Raw genomic sequence first — 16098 nt, forward strand, 5'->3', positions numbered from 1 at the left:
GGACTGAAATTAAACAGGCACCTGTGCCTACTTGTTGTATTTGCCATCTGAGATGCTTTAGCTTCATGTGCTCATGCATAGCAGTTGTACTGCTATGACAAGACATTTGCAGTGCTTACACACCAGATCATCGATGGTTATCTGCATGAATCGCTGTAACACAAGGGATAAGGACGCACTGATTATGACATTTTTGGGGGGGGGGGGGAAATCTTATGACTGTCATTTTTTTCACCGCAGTTTATCAATATATATCCCAAGCTTCAAGGTTCATTTTTACTGCTGATATGTGCAGAGAGGAGGTTAATTTTGGTTTAAGTATTCTTTATTTTTAGTCAGATGAAGATAAATACACTGTCGAACAGTATAAAACTTTAAATACATTTTAAATGAGTAACATAGGAATATAAAATAGAGTAAAATCTTAATTCGTACAAGTAATACGCTCTAAAGTGTTAGAGAAGAGCACAAACAAAATGGAAAACTAAATTCTTTGGTCAGTTCTAAATAAATACAGTAGATATTCATACAAAAATAAACATAAAAAACACCTGTATACTGTAGCTTTCCTTTTTTTAATAGATTGCCAATAATATCAAACAGTTTGAAAAACTCTACAAATCAATAGACAAAAAACCATTATGAACATGAACTCAGTAGCACCTTGAGGCAGCTGTTATTGTGATTTGCTGCTATATGAAAAAATTGAATTGAGTTGAATTTAAGAAATGTTTCACGTGTGAACATGAGGGGGAGGGTAAACAAACTTGTACATTTACTCAATTGTGGTCACCCTTTACTCCAAAGCAAAACAAAAATACATTTTTTAAAAAGACGCAAGAAGTGCAGTAGTGTCTCAGTGCTGTCTGACAGAAATGTTTATGGCCAGGTTGGTAATGAGGGCCAGTTACGTAAATCACAGAGTTAAATCTAATATTTTTGACTGTGCTTTTACAGTAAAGTTTTTGTCATAAGGTATGGTATGGAAGAAAGAGTCTTGAGACTGTATGGTTTTGCATTGTGTGTAACCTAAAGTATGGCACTGCTTCACATGACTTGTGATGTTACCTGCCTTAGACACAGTCCTACTCTGCTTCTGTTTCGGACTTTAAATAGCCCAAATTTCTCCCTTTTATCTTGCTAACACCCCCAAATACTGGTGTGTATGGCTGCGGTAGTTCAAATGTTAGCATATGTGCTGCACTACACTTTGTGCTTTGTGTGTCAGCCTAACCTGACGTGGCTCATACTCTATTCCAGTCACATGATTGGTTCAGTGTGGCCTTGTTCTCATTGTCATTGGCCGTTCGTGTTGTTTGTCGAAACATGGAAGGAATGAGTTCTGCCAACTTTATATTGACCAGCTGTGTTTATGGCTTTATTGCCAAAGACCCAAATGATGCAATTTTGTTTCCCTTTGTTTTTATTTGTGTGTGTTGTAATTTCTTCCCTTTTTTGCGGGGGTCAGGAAAACAGTGAAATGATTCAATAAAATAAAATAATCAAATATATTGTAAGATAACAAAAATGTTCTACTTAAGGTAAAATATCAATTGAAAAGTGAAAAAAAAATCTTTTTTTTTTTTTTTACATGTGAATGTCTCATTTTTAGCGAGCAATACAAAGATTCATAGATTCAGATAATATTAATAATACTTAAATGACCTACGCCTTTTGGTTACTGCACGTTCTACATTACTGAATAGTGAGGTAAGCCTTTATTACTCATTTGCGTATTCTAATTAGATGAATTCCAAAGATAATCTTCCTTGCTCAATATTTCTTCTTGTTGTCTTGGAGTAGTTTTGGGTGTTGTTGTCTTTCTGTAGTTGTACATCTTTGTAAAGAATGCACTGACCCCTCCCGATCTACCATCACTTTGTGGAACGGTAATTGTGTTGCCAGTTAAGTGCTGGGAAAATTTGTGCTCAATGGTAACTCATTAATTCACTATAGATTCTGGCCCACAACATGCCTATTGTAGCAAAGTCCTCAGAAAGCTTGGGAATGCCATTGAGTGGGTTGGGCCTCTCGTTTTATGGCACCATGCGACTCTGCTCACTATGAGTTGTGGTTTCTGAGTTGCGTAGTTTGGGAATGTTGTGCAATGCAAAAGGCATCGTGTTTATACTTCTGTGGATTACTAAATTCTGCTCTTATCTTCGTAAGCTCACAAACTCTCTGTACAGTGGTTTTTGCTGCTTGGACTAATTTTGCCACTCCTGGAGTGACATGAGTACAGCGGAAAGAGGCATTGCTGAGTCACACCTGTGTTTAATGTGTGCATACGCGTGTGTTTGCCTCCATGGTCTATGTAGTACAGTGACTTCCAGCCGCAGTGTGAAGCAGAAACCATAATTTACATAAATGAAGAATGCCAGTGTTTTGCCAATGTTTAGTGTGTAACACGGACACTCTTTGAACTCTGCTGCTTGGCTTTGCCATAAAACAGCCTGCTGTGTGTCAAATGAAATGGTTAGGCTCTCCATGAATATGTTTCATATTGATACTTATTTTAACATAATCTTAGTGTTGATTTAAACGCCAGGAAAAGGCATACCACAAGCAGTGACAGCTTGGCTAACTACTTGTATAAATGCTCAGTTTACCCTTTGCACACAGTGTTTGCATAAAGTCCCACAAGCATAATAGTTAATATAGTTGAAAACATTTAAATGTTCATATCTATTTTTTTGAGCAATTTTAAATACAAAATGAAAATGTATAAATGGTTTGCCGTTGCCCTAACATTGCACCTGACATCCTGATGCTCCCACTATAATCTCCCTTCTTTGAACAGCTTTTTATTTCCTGACCATGTGTGTCTGTTTCCCATCATACCCGATGAGCTAATCAAAATCTTAACTTTAATATAAATCAATTGTCAGTGTCAATCCACTGCTTTCCATTTGACTCTCCCATCTCAACAGCCGAGAGTTGTAACTAAGCCTTGGCTGAGTGCCTGTCAAATGGTTGTATTTCACTCCTTTGTCAGGCACAAACCGCACAACACAGCCGGGGAAGTTTCTGGCAAGCTAGCAAGACACAAACAAGCTGAGAGATGCACAACAGTGTTACCAAGATACACAGACTAGAGAAGGATGCCCTCCGTGCTAGTACATCAACTTAGCATTACAGTTATTTGCTAATCTCAAATTTGGGGAGGAGAAAATTTGGGCTAACAGTGTAATTGCTATTCACTCTGTATTTGTTTTTCTCTTTTCGAAACCAGAATGACAGCCTTTGTTTAATCCACTTATCAAGTTGCTAGTAGCACATTATAAACTGAGGGGATGTGGCTGCGCAGCCATACATGGTACATAAAGATGGACTGTGATCCCACCCACTGGTTTTTAAAGTCCTGTTTTGGAGCTGAGTTGAGCCTTTGCATGGTTGTCATCTTGGTGTTTTAAACCTGGATTTGACAAGCGAGGGGTGGCTCTGACTGTGAAATTGCACATTCATTGACTAATTAAAATCACGTTCATGTCATCAGCCTGGAAAAAAAATCATTTTCTGAAACTTAATGTAACCATAACTTAAACGTACATCTGTTATACTGTCTATGCAACCAGGTCTGCACACATTTGCACAGAAAAGTTGTTTCTCTGGGTGGGGGAGGGTGCGCTTTTTTTGTATCGCATTTGAAAAAAAAAAGATGTGACACTCAGAGCAAGCTGCCAAACATTAAGTATATTCAAGATATTGCCCATGCTTACTTTGATGCCCAAAACGTAACTGAGATTCTTGTTTAAATTTGTATATAAATTGACCTATAATATATATTATAGGTCAATTTTCTTGTTGAACTTGCGGTTTCTTGTCATTGGTTATTAATTCAATCAATAAGAGTAATTTAGATTTTAGTACCCCTGAAGTACTGAATTTATCACACCTCTGAGCCAACATGTATCACAGTACATGGCAGCACATGTCTTCAGGTGAATAGACAATCACTTATATTGAAAGCCACTGTGGGTTATTGTCATTTTTCACCGAAATCTGAATCTGATATATTTTGTTTCCCTCATATTAAGTCACCTCAGTCCTGTTCACATTACACTCGCATTTTCACTTGTGCTGATCTGTGCCAGAGTTTTCATTTTGTGCTCACTGAGTGTTAAAAGGAAAAGGAAAGAGGAGTGAGAATGAAGCAGAGAGGGCGGTTATGGCAGAAAGCTGCAGAGCGTAATGTGAGGGAAACCATTTGGAATGAGAAATGAGCTGAGTGAGAGCCTCGTCTCCTTATCTGTGCATTCCTGTAATGTGTGCATGTGTGGGAAGGGAGGGGTAGGGTGGGAAAACTGATTGTTGTGTGTTCGGTTATTGGCTGAATTCAGAGTTCCAAGTGCTGGATCTGGTTATCATTCCAGTGCTTTGGCTGACAGTTTGTTTCCACCGACACAAAAATAAAGCACAGTAGTGGATGTTTGTGTTCTCTGGATACAGTTCACAGTGGCAAAACAAAAGTTTCACCTCCTGTATGTGTCCTTATGGCATTCAGGATACCACGCTATCTCCACTGAAAATATAGATACCTAGATACCTGCATATACTTTAATGTGATAAACCAAAGACTGCTGATAAACTCACTGTTAAATTCTACAAAAGAGGTTGACTCGTAAAGCGATTTCCTCTCAAGATGTCAAAGAAATTTGAACCCTTTCTCACATATAGTTTGATGTTTAGTAGAATAGTTGAATACAGCCTCTAAAGCATGTTCATGCATTGGATTTATGTTCATTGGTACATTCCACACCCATCTGCACACAGAAAAAGAGAACAAAAGAAAACTAAAACTGCTCGTTTAAGCAAAACATTGCCCACTCCTTGGATAAAAATCACCAAAGTATAAACTGCTGTCAATGAGGCTGTTTGAAATTTTTAAATATCTAAGAAACTCGCAGCCTAAACTAAACTTAAAATGGAAAGTCAGAATCACAGCAGAAGTTACTGTTGTCCTCTATGACCTCAGCACTTCCTGTCTCCCTAGGCAGAGAACAATTAGTGTGGTTGGGCTGAGATGACTTTGCTGCTGGATAAGCTGCACATGAGATGTTAGCCTAGCCTAGCCTAGCCTAGCTGTGTGTTTGGGTCAGTGGATAGCAGTGAACAGCCCACTGCACACCAGCTCTGTGGAGCCTGCACCTGACACAGAGCCTCTAATAAAGCAACAACATCACTGCATTCATTGCATTGAGATCTAGATACAAATATAAGCTGCAAATGGACATTATGCTTAAAAAAGATCAATGCAGTCACCAGTGTAATCTGGTTAAACGCTAAGAGCTTCTGTATAAATGATCTAGATGAGCAATTTCTTTACAGAGGCTGTAACTCAATTAACTGACAAGATATTCTCTCAAAATCGAATTGAGAATCAGATTTAGTTCAAGCTTTGACTGGTCGTTTCCTAGTTGGCCGACATCCTCAGGGTTAAGACACGGTTGTTTGCATGTATGTTCTGCTTCTTTCATTTGAGTCTTAGCAGTTCTGCAGTTTACTGTAAGAGCCATTCTTGCTGACAAGAGGTGTTATACATCTATCCATCCTTCCTGTTCTGTCTGCTCTCATGAGACGGCAGCGGTAGACTTCATAGAGAAGCGTGGCTCAGATTAACGTTTTAATCCAAAAGCCTGGATTATAGGTTTTGTATTTTATTCCTACCCTCACTATTCTAGCACTGAGTCTGTCAGATCATTTTAGTCAGAGGTGTGTGCGTGTGCGTGTGTGTGCGTGAATGGTTTTATTTTTTGTGACTGTGTATCTTGGGTGTTGCTTTAAGGAGAGTCCTGATGGGGAGTTTTTCCCCTCTCTCTCCAAGGAGCTGTGTGACAGAGTAGAGCTGCTATTTGAAACTAATTATCTCAAGCATATTTGAACATGTCAGCACAACCGTACATCATTGCTGACTGAGGCTCTGCATCATCGTCATCGCTGTCATTGTCATCTGCCTATTGGCTACAAGCGCTCGTCCGCGCGCCCTCTCTCCTCCCATCATAGTAACGACCTGCCTTTAAATTTGCTGCTGCTGAATTCATCTGTTTACCGCTGAAGGTGACGGGAGTCATTTTCTTGCGGTTGTTGTTAAATGTGTTCTTCGTGGAGCTGCACAGTAGACATTAATCTGAAAGACAGGATGTAAAAGCATACCACTAAGGCTTACACATCGCATTTGTTTGCTGTTGAGTGCTTGCCCTCCGGAAAGAGCGTGTGTGTCTCTAATTAAGTGTTGTTTGAGTGTACTGCTGCCTCACTCTTTCCTTTGGGTCTATTAAGAGGGGAGATATGGTTTCCATGGATATAAATGCCCCAGTGAAGGACTGAGTTTTTTTTAGTAAAGGGTAGTGATACTGTCAGAGTCACCAGTCTATTCATCTTAATATCATTCTCTATTGTACCTGATGCATTGATGAATTGGTTGAACATTGGTATCAGCCTATGATCAAATAAAGATGACAGATGGTAATTGCTAGCAGCTGATTTTTATCTGTTGTGTTGTATATTAAAAAGAGACGTTAGGTGTTTTTTTTTTTTTTAAAAAGGAATATTTATTGGCTTCGCTAGCCGGGAAAGAAAATTGAATGAGAACAAAATGAAACGTAGAAATGATGCTGTTAGCCAACTTTCGACAGCAGTATCAGCTAAGAAGATCGCATCAGTGCATCCCATCTTCTCCTCTTCAATCTACATATGCTTACATGAGTAACTTTTTCTTTCTGCAGTACAATTGAGCAGGTTGGCAACAGGGTCAGCTAGTAACAGCAATGTGACCCTGGTATATTTGATTAAGATCACAGTGAGATAAATAGCCTCCTGGTCATCATGCGGTGGCCACTCCCCCTCTAACGTTCCCTCCCTGTGAGCTGTGAGGTTTCATGTTATGAGATAACGCTATGCACAGAATAGTTTTTAATAGTTTGCACAGAGATTTCTCTGGAAGCTGGAGCTATTTCCTGCAAACAGGAAATGGAGTGTTTTCCTGTGGGTGCTGTGGCTGTGCTTGCCTACATCCTGCCTCAGGCTATCAGAGAGGAGCAGGCACAGTGACCTAAACCTTTGCAGGAATTTGCTTCACACTTGTCGGCATCTCGACACTGGCTTTCGCTTGCCTGCAGTTCAGCATTTCTCTTTGTGCCGCTGAATAACTTAATGTGAATAATGAGTGTCTCTCACTCTGTGGCAGAAAGGTCAGTGCTGACCAAATCTTTCATCTTTTCTTCTTTACTCATCCCACATTTTCACCCCGTGGGTTGCTGTCAAAAACGGCACCTTGGACTTTGATACGCCTTCTTTATAAAGCATTCCTGTGCTTCAAATGAAGGGAGGTGGTGAGTAATGGGTTACTGGAGAACAGTTTCATTGGTAAAAACTGATAAAGAGCTTGTGTTGTTCTCCTTGAAAACCTCCCCTTAGCCCATGGCATTACTCATAAGATGACCTCATGGTCACCTTCTGCTTTGTCAGGATCCTTTCATGCTAATAACTGGATTAAGTGAGTAAAGGTGATAGATAATTAAGCCTGTGTTGTATATGTTGTTTTTTTTCTTACTATTTTGTAGTCAGTGCCACCACCTGGGGGTATGAGACCAAGTTTTTGCATTAGTGGATGTTTCCAGATGAATGCTTGAATTTGTTTGCACAGAATAGATGGGTGTGTAGTACACATATTTTTAATGCGCTGACATTGTGCACACAGTTTGTGTAGATTATCTGTAAACGTGCACACATTTGAAGACTACAGGAACTGAAATGCACATGATGAAAACTTCCACGCATGCTCTGGACACTATTTATCATTTCTCTCTGCAGCAGGTTATTATTGTCCTTTTCATCATTCATTTCATTCCAGTCGGTTCATCAGTATGACCCAAAGAACTGGATTAGTCTGTGTCTTTGAAGAGCCTGAGTGAGCTGTTATCATCTGTACTGGACTGCGTTGTGGTGAGCCAGGCAGGGCCAAGTAAGTCTGGCTGTAGCTTGAACAAAGAGGCCCTGTAGTGTTAGATCATGGCTGGTGGGTGTGTGTTTGTCCGTGTGTATGGACAAGTACACATGTGTGTAGTTTGATGGCTGCTCTTTGTTTCTCAGCCCTAGGCCTCACTGGCCAGGGCTCAAGCCTGACTAATATGGCTGTATAAATACACTAGGCTGCCGTCAGTTTGTGCAACATCAAGCGCGCCATTGTTTCACGCAGCTCTGCGACTTCAGAGATAATCCTCATCGTTTGTTCCCGTGTGTATTTTTAATATTGTTTTGCTCCAGAAAACGAGACACACTTGTGTTCATATTTGTTTTGGCCCCACGTGTTCACTGATCTTTTTTGCATGATCGAGAACATTACTGTAATAAAACATGAGCTCACCGAATTACCTTTTGACACTGAGCTTGGGTTTGATAAAATCTTTTCCACACAGAAAATTCCCGTCTGTGTTTATTTGTTTTACACAAAATGAGAGCACACTTGCCTCCCGTATCCAAAGACCATTTAATTAGCACTTTTGAGCCTGTGTTTGTTATTCTTTTGATGTCTCTTAATAGATCCCTTGTTTTAAATATGCTAGTTATTTTCCTCATGGAGTGCTTTCATTTACCCTTATCCCAGTTTTCCTTAAGCTTCGCTGCTGCCTGCTTTCCATCCTACTTATATCTCAGACTCAATCAGCAAGGCTGTTAATCGGGACTTCATATTACAGTGTTTAATTACCGCAGTAATCTCATCTGAGAGGCCTAGCTGTAGTTCCAATAGGGTAAATGTTAGAAGTAGACTAAGAGGATGACACAGTCTCTCTTCTTGACCATCTTTAATGTAAACTTTGCGTTTATAATAAACACAGTATTTCTTATGTGGCATATGTCCCTAGGGAACCTCCTTTTAGTCTTAGAAACATCAGTAAAGACAGTGTTGTTACGCTTAAATCCAAATTAAGTAGTACGGTCAATTAATTTTTAAATTTTTTTTCAGGCCTTATGATGTGATTGGAGGTTCAGCTGACATCTTACACATGTGCAGTTCAATCGAAAAGCACGCTTTCTCTCATACCGCCTCCACTCAATAAGTTAATTAAATCCAGGCCATTATCTGTAAGTTTCCCATTTTTCTTATGAGTCTTGTAATTAACCTATTGCCCCTCATGGCTCATACACTCAGTACTAACTGTACGCCCTCCCTAGCATGGCTTGACATCATTGTGTGAGCGCTGTAGGTTTGGACGTGTGGGATGCTTCAATGTTCAAAGCACTTAGTTTTGATGGAGCAAAATGAGTTTCATCCCATTTCTTTTTGTTTTCTGAACACATTCAGCTCAGTGTGTGTGTGTGTGTGTGTGTGTGTGTGTGTGTGTGTGTGTGTGTGTGTGTGTGTGTGTGTGTGTGTGTGTGTGTGTGTGTGTGAGGAACAAACAGGAACTCTTCTCTCAGCAATCACATGCCTACGGTTTAATGTACAATATTATGACTGTCAATGCCATATATTGAATCTATACGCAGCCAGCAGTCACACCCTCCTGCTGCTCCTCTCTCTCCCTGCCTATCAGTGCAACCCACAGTTAAAGAACAAGGCCGCCTGACCGCCTGGTCACATGACCCAAGCACATTGTTGTTTTTTATAGTGTAGCCCCACTCTGCCTGTCTGCCTGGACTGTTGGCTGAATGAATGGATGAACGGATGGACGGATATGTCACAAAAAACTTTACAGGAATGGATGTGTTTAGGAATGTCGTTGGGGGTGCTTTGGTTAAATGGGTCAGGTCCCCACACACTATAGAAGTGTTTCTGTGGGAATCATACTGGCTGACAGGAGGGGAAGGAGGGATTTTGGGGGGGGTGGTAATAGGGGGATGCCCAAGCCCTCCGCTCCAATTATGGACATAAATAACATACACACAGAGCTTCAATGGAAATTGGGATCAAGGGGTTAACTGTATTCTAAAGATTCAAGCCAAGTAATTCATTGGCATCGAGTTCAGAGGAGTAAATGGGAATGACTGACCACAAACCCAGTAATAGCAGCAGAGGCTAGTGATTACAGAAACACCCTGCTATTATTTTAAGTACTTAAACATGCAATTTTTACACATTTAGTTGGAGTTGTTTATCAGTAAGATTAATCAGCAAATATTCTGCACACGTAAAAATGTTCAGGCTTCCTAGAAGCCTGTGCCCAAATATAACTTTTGGTTATTTGAAAGGCTCTTCTGGTCTCCTTTTACCAGGTTGACTCTTTTCATTTGATTTCAGCAAATGAAGGTATCTAGGATCTTGCATCCATCTTCTGGTTTCTTCGTGTTTAGCTAAACTATTATGTGAGGCATGTCAGCAAACACCAGACACTGACTGTTGGTCACATGCAGTTGGCACCTCCTGTAAGCTGTATATTTAGGATAAGGGACGGTGATGACAGTAATGACCATGATGATGTCGAAGATGATGGGTGAGATGGTTTGAGGATTAGGTGATAATGAAGGGGTGCTGCAGTGGGATTATCACGATGACAGGGTGGACAGATGACATGGTGTGTTGTGTTTTTTTTTTTGTTGTTTTTTTTTTAAGGAAGATTAAAGAAGGTGTAGTAAATAAGCACCCTTCAACGTGCAGTGGTGTGGGTTGAGTGGGGTTTTTTGCTGTTTACTTTCACAGTGGACTGTACTGAGCACTCTGCCACAGACAGCTGTACCATCACTCCCTGCAGGCAGGCAGACATGACAGCAGTGTTGCTTCATCAGCTGGAGGAAGGCTGTAATTTAAAACTAGATCCATAGCACTGTGGGAGTTTAAATAAACAGTGATGTTTGATAAACAAACTGAAGACTATCTGTTTGACCCAATAATAGCAGGAATGTTGCAAGCTAATATTTTATTAGTTCAAAGGCATTATTTATCCCATTATTCGTGTGGATATTTCATATGAAACGTAAAAGTAAAAGCAAAGCCTGTATTTAAAGATGAAAAAGAGGGGAAAAAATGATGATATAACTTTCTAAGTAAAGGCAGAATGTGCCTGCCTGGAATCAGTTTAATCCAACACAGCAGCACAAATGAGCAGCTAAATATCTTGGTTGTTTTGGCTCTCCGAGTTAACCCAGCCAGGAATAATATAGGAATGCTCACTCAATCTTTGAGGCCTCAGTTAGTCTCTGCCAGCGCTTTACTCATGCTGCTGTCATTCATAATCTTTTCACATGCAGACTTTTGGTACTCCGGGACGTAGTCATGCAAATAAGCAAGAGAGGTTACCTTGCTGGTAACCAAACAACCACGCCGTCTACTGACAGGGAACAGAATATGGAAATGTTATTTGTAGCTGCAGTTTAGCCCTGTAAAGTTACATATTTAAAATCCATTAGATGTTGTCATTAGTTTAGCTGAGTGAGATAATGTCAGAAATCTAAATGAAGCCACATAGATGATGATGTGCATACTTAAGACTGTTCACGTTTTTGTGTGTTGAACTGAAGTAATAAAAGGTCTTTTTGTTTGGTATTGTGCGTGTTTGCTGATCAGTCAAAGGGCTTTTACACTATAGGTCACATTCACCCGTTTGCACACATTTTCATGCAGTTTTTATCTGTTTTACTCAAACTCGTGCATCGATGGATGCGTCAGGGTCAGTTTGAGGTTTACTTTCCTTTTTTTTTTTTCCCCCAAAGATGCTTTCACAGTAGCCAGGGATTTATAGAAATATGTTTGTTTTTTAATTTATCAAATTGCATTTGAGGTACACATGTAACTCACTAAAAAACTGCAGGACTGATCCTTTCTCTCTCATCTCTTGCTTTGCAGAGTGCGGCGATGGAGGAAACCGTCATATGGGAACAGCACACAGTTACCCTTCACAGGGTAAGTGTTTACAGTTCTTTAATCCACTCTTCCCTTTCTCCTCTTTTGTCATTCTTCCTCTCTGCCTGTCTCTGACACCCAGATCCTGTAGTATGTCTTCTGTGTTTTTCACTTTTCCCTCCCTGCTGCTTTCTGTCCTCTGCCTGTCCATGTCTGTTTCTCTCTGCTGAGTCGCCCAGCTGTAGCTGCAGGATATGCGGTAGTGAAACAATAGTCAAGGAATCCAGATGGCAGGAAACAAAGCAAAGGAAGACAAAAATCAGCATCCACTTCCTCGCTACTTCATTTCACTTCCTTCCTGCTGGCGATATGCTCTTCTCTTTAACACAGCGCTAGAGAGCCTTTTTGTATGTGCTTTTTGTCCTGTAATTATGCTCAATTGCACCACCTAACCTCTGCAGCTATTGTCAGATTGATGAATCACTGACTCGCCACTCTGGTGCAATTCACATCGTCAGGCTAACTGTCAAGCTATCAAAGAGATAGAAGAGTGTGCTCTCTGTAGGCTTAATGTCTGAATGTACTTTGCTTTGAGACCTGAAACTCTTGTTAGTTGATACTGTTGTGTCGTGAGATTGTCTTGAGCACCTGTCTAGACTGCCCTGCTTGCTGTAATCTAATTAGTGGTGGCTTTATTGAGACTGAAGGAGTGGCCCAGTGCAATCTGTGGTTCTCAGCTTTGCAGCTCTCCTGTATTGTTGTGGTTGTAAGATTAGCTGTTTGCATCACATATCAAGATCTGTTGATGTGAAGACAGGAACAGAGCTCTATGCTACAGTTTTTGCAGATAATTGTCTGAAGATCGGCTGTTAGCAGATCAGAACAATACTAACCCATCTTTTCTCCTTTGCCAGTTTGATCAACATCGCATAACCTTACCTAAGTTGTCAGGTGTTTAGAGCATTACAGTTACAATGCATTCACCATTTGTCTTCTTTTTTGTCTCATTTGTCAGCTGTGGTGTATATTTGTCTTTGTATAGGCCCCAGGATTTGGGTTTGGCATTGCAATCTCGGGTGGGCGAGACAACCCTCATTTCCAGAGTGGTGAAACATCTATTGTAATATCGGATGTGCTGAAAGGAGGTCCTGCAGAGGGTCTGCTACAGTAAGTGTTGACTGTATTTCCTTTATTTCATTGGCAGTAATATTTTAAGCAGCATTACACGTAAGCTGCCCTAATATACGTAATGCCGACTCATTTTTCTGCAATGTTAATTGTTTTCTATTTATTTATTTTTTCAGAGAAAATGATCGAGTAGTAATGGTCAATGCAGTCTCTATGGACAATGTAGAGCATGCCTATGCTGTTCAACAACTTCGAAAGAGTGGCAAAAATGCAAAGATAGTAAGTACAACGCTATAAATATATAGCATGAGTCAGGGCTAAGTACTTCATGGTCAGAGAGCTAGGGACTAACAGGCTTTTAACATCGTAAATGTTCTCTCTTTCAAGACTATTCGCAGAAAAAGGAAAGTACAAATCCCAGCGTCACGGCACGGGGACAGGGAGACGATGTCTGAGCACGAGGAGGAGGACAGCGATGAGGCCGATGCTTACGATCACCGCAGTGGACGCGGTGGACAAGGTGCAAGCGGAGGCACAGGCACTGGCAGGCGTCACGATCGGGAGCGTAGCAGCAGCGGGAGGCGGGATCACAGTGCCTCACAGGAGAGAAGCATCTCACCACGCTCCGATCGCCGATCACAAGCCTCTTCTGCTCCACCCAGGCCCTCCAAGGTCACTCTTGTCAAGTCCCGCAAAAACGAAGGTGGGTAATGTGTCACCAATCAAAAGGTTTGACTGCTTGTTTTGTGAATTCATCCAATTTACATAAAAGTCAAATTATTGAATGCGCAAGTTTCTCATTTACTGATATTCACAGTAAGGTTGATCACATTTTTAATTACCTGCTAACTTTATTTGAACCAAGTGATCGGTAACTGTCTTGTAGTGTAACTTTGTTATGCTTAATCACCCTTGAAAACAGAATATGGACTGCGGCTGGCCAGCCATATCTTTGTGAAGGACATCTCTCCGGAGAGCCTTGCAGCCAGAGATGGAAACATTCAGGAGGGAGATGTTGTACTGAAGGTGAGAGGAAAGACGAGCGTATTTGTCTGGCCTGAGATGAGTTTTCAAAGTGGTTAAAGCACAATAACTGGGAAATCAACTGGTCAAAAAATGTAATCTCATTTAACAGTAGTGGAGTAGAGCGTTTATCAGACGCCCTTTTTACTTGAAGTTCTTACAATTGTGCCCTTGTAGTTGGCGATCTGCTGAAAGTGGCTTTCAGAATGAGGTCACAGTTCATTACTATTCAGACTCACCAGCAGAAATACAACACATTGCATTATTCCTTTAATTTTTTCCCCTATTCATTCAGACTTTGAATAGATAAATCCCCCTTCTTCCCAAACAAATGCCTGTTGAAATCCAGTTTAATGTTTCAGTTTTACTGAAGAGAAGTTGAATCATTTTCTAGTTGAAACCTGATCACAGGACAAAGTATTACATAAAATAATGTGTGTATATATAGAATAGTTTTGCTTTAATATGTGTAGTCTTGGCTTATTTTCACTCTCTGTGCTTATGACCGCACCCTCTGTGTATTATAAACACATTAAATATGTTTATAGCTTCCTCTTCTTCTTATAAGCTGTGCTCCTAACTTTTACTCTCATTAGTTTGTTATCACAGCACACTGTAGGCTCCACAGAAAAACTGCAAAGAGGATATTATGTACGTTTACCTCTTGTGCTGACTTGTTCCTCTTCCTCTGGCAGATTAACGGCACAGTTACAGAGAACCTATCACTGATAGATGCCAAGAAGCTGATTGAGAGGTCAAAGGGCAAGCTGAAGATGGTAGTGCAGAGAGACGAGCGGGCCACGCTGCTCAATATTCCTGACCTTGACGACAGCATCCCATCAGCCAATAACTCAGACAGAGATGGTGAGACAACAAACGCGTACTCGTGGATTGCAGCTAACATTTGATTACACAACTTGTGTGACGGTATTTTTTCCAAGAGATGTGATTTATTTTAATGACTGCGATGTCAAGAAGACGGGTTTATTTATAGAGCGCATTTCAAAACATCTCTAAAACTACAATGAGAAACAGAGAACTGATCCTCGCAGATCATTCCACTCTTAACTAAAATAAATATTGTTGTTCCAAATCTCAAATGTCAATTTATTTCATTTTTTTGTTGTTGATAAAACGGTAATACATACTTCAACTCATCTTTCACAGACATTTCAGAGATACATTCACTGACATCTGATCATTCCAATCGATCCCACGGGAGAGGAAGTCAATCCCGTTCGCCTGACAGGGTTGAAACATCCGAGCATCTCCGCCACTCACCACGGCAGATCAGCAATGGCAGGTAGGACACACACACGGACACACACACAGATACACACACACCTCTGACAACTATTCTGGTTACAAGGCACACTGTCACCCACCCTCTTCGACCTCATATATCTTGCTCAAGACATAACATACATAAACCATCACAGTCCCTCTGAAACCATCAATAATTTCCAGTAATGGATTTCTCTGGGAAAGAGCTGAGGAAGGAAGTAGGGACTGATCTGCTGGCAGATTAATGCCTTGCTTTTAAAGTATACTAGACTGTTTAATATTAAACACAAACCTGATTTTGAACCTTGCTGGAATAACTCTTTTAAGTAGCCTCACCACTGAACCTTTAAAGTGGAGTATATATGAATAATAACACACACTTTTAATGATTATAGTCCAATTAATAAAAACGATTTGCACACATTATGTGTTGTTCTTTTTATCACTTTACTGTCTGTTTGTCTTACTTTCTCTTACTGCCTGTTGCATCTTTCAATATGTTGTCAGTCTTTACTGTCATTTAGATTGCATAGGTTTTTGCAGCTGGTTTATAGATGGATAAAGATGGCTAACACATGACACTCAGTGGGTGTGGAACTTGGGCATTGAGTGGAATGAGGTAATTAGCTTTTCAAGACTTTAATCCAGTTAATTAAACAGGAATGGGTGGTGAAACAGGAATGGGAATGTTAAGAAAGAGACCCATTTTGCAATGAGAACACGTTACTGGTTTGTTAATGTGGTCCACAGTAAAAGTCTAACTGTGAAGTAGGGGTGTTGAATCAGGGCCCTCCAGCGCTTGTTCCAGACTGAACTACTGTTTCATATCAAAACTCCTTTGGTTGCAGATACAGTGGGCTGAGATACAAACTAAAAATGCTACA

At 40.5% G+C, this 16098-nt stretch overlaps 1 protein-coding gene across 13 annotated transcripts in view; it reads left to right on the forward strand.

Moving 5' to 3' along the window:
* Positions 1 to 16098, forward strand: part of tjp1a (tight junction protein 1a) — a 103680-nt gene that overhangs the window by 62065 nt on the left and 25517 nt on the right. For all 13 annotated transcript variants that reach the window (XM_084935182.1, XM_084935218.1, XM_084935226.1 and 10 more), the window contains 7 exons: positions 11783 to 11839; positions 12822 to 12946; positions 13084 to 13186; positions 13295 to 13610; positions 13830 to 13933; positions 14626 to 14794; positions 15098 to 15233. In XM_084935182.1, coding sequence (XP_084791308.1) covers positions 11783 to 11839; positions 12822 to 12946; positions 13084 to 13186; positions 13295 to 13610; positions 13830 to 13933; positions 14626 to 14794; positions 15098 to 15233 — 1010 coding nt within the window. The remainder of the gene's footprint in view (positions 1 to 11782; positions 11840 to 12821; positions 12947 to 13083; positions 13187 to 13294; positions 13611 to 13829; positions 13934 to 14625; positions 14795 to 15097; positions 15234 to 16098) is intronic.

Source organism: Perissodus microlepis, chromosome 1, assembly GCF_051167445.1.
Source record: "Perissodus microlepis isolate ML-2025 ecotype Zambia chromosome 1, ASM5116744v1, whole genome shotgun sequence".
Taxonomy (NCBI): domain Eukaryota; kingdom Metazoa; phylum Chordata; class Actinopteri; order Cichliformes; family Cichlidae; genus Perissodus; species Perissodus microlepis.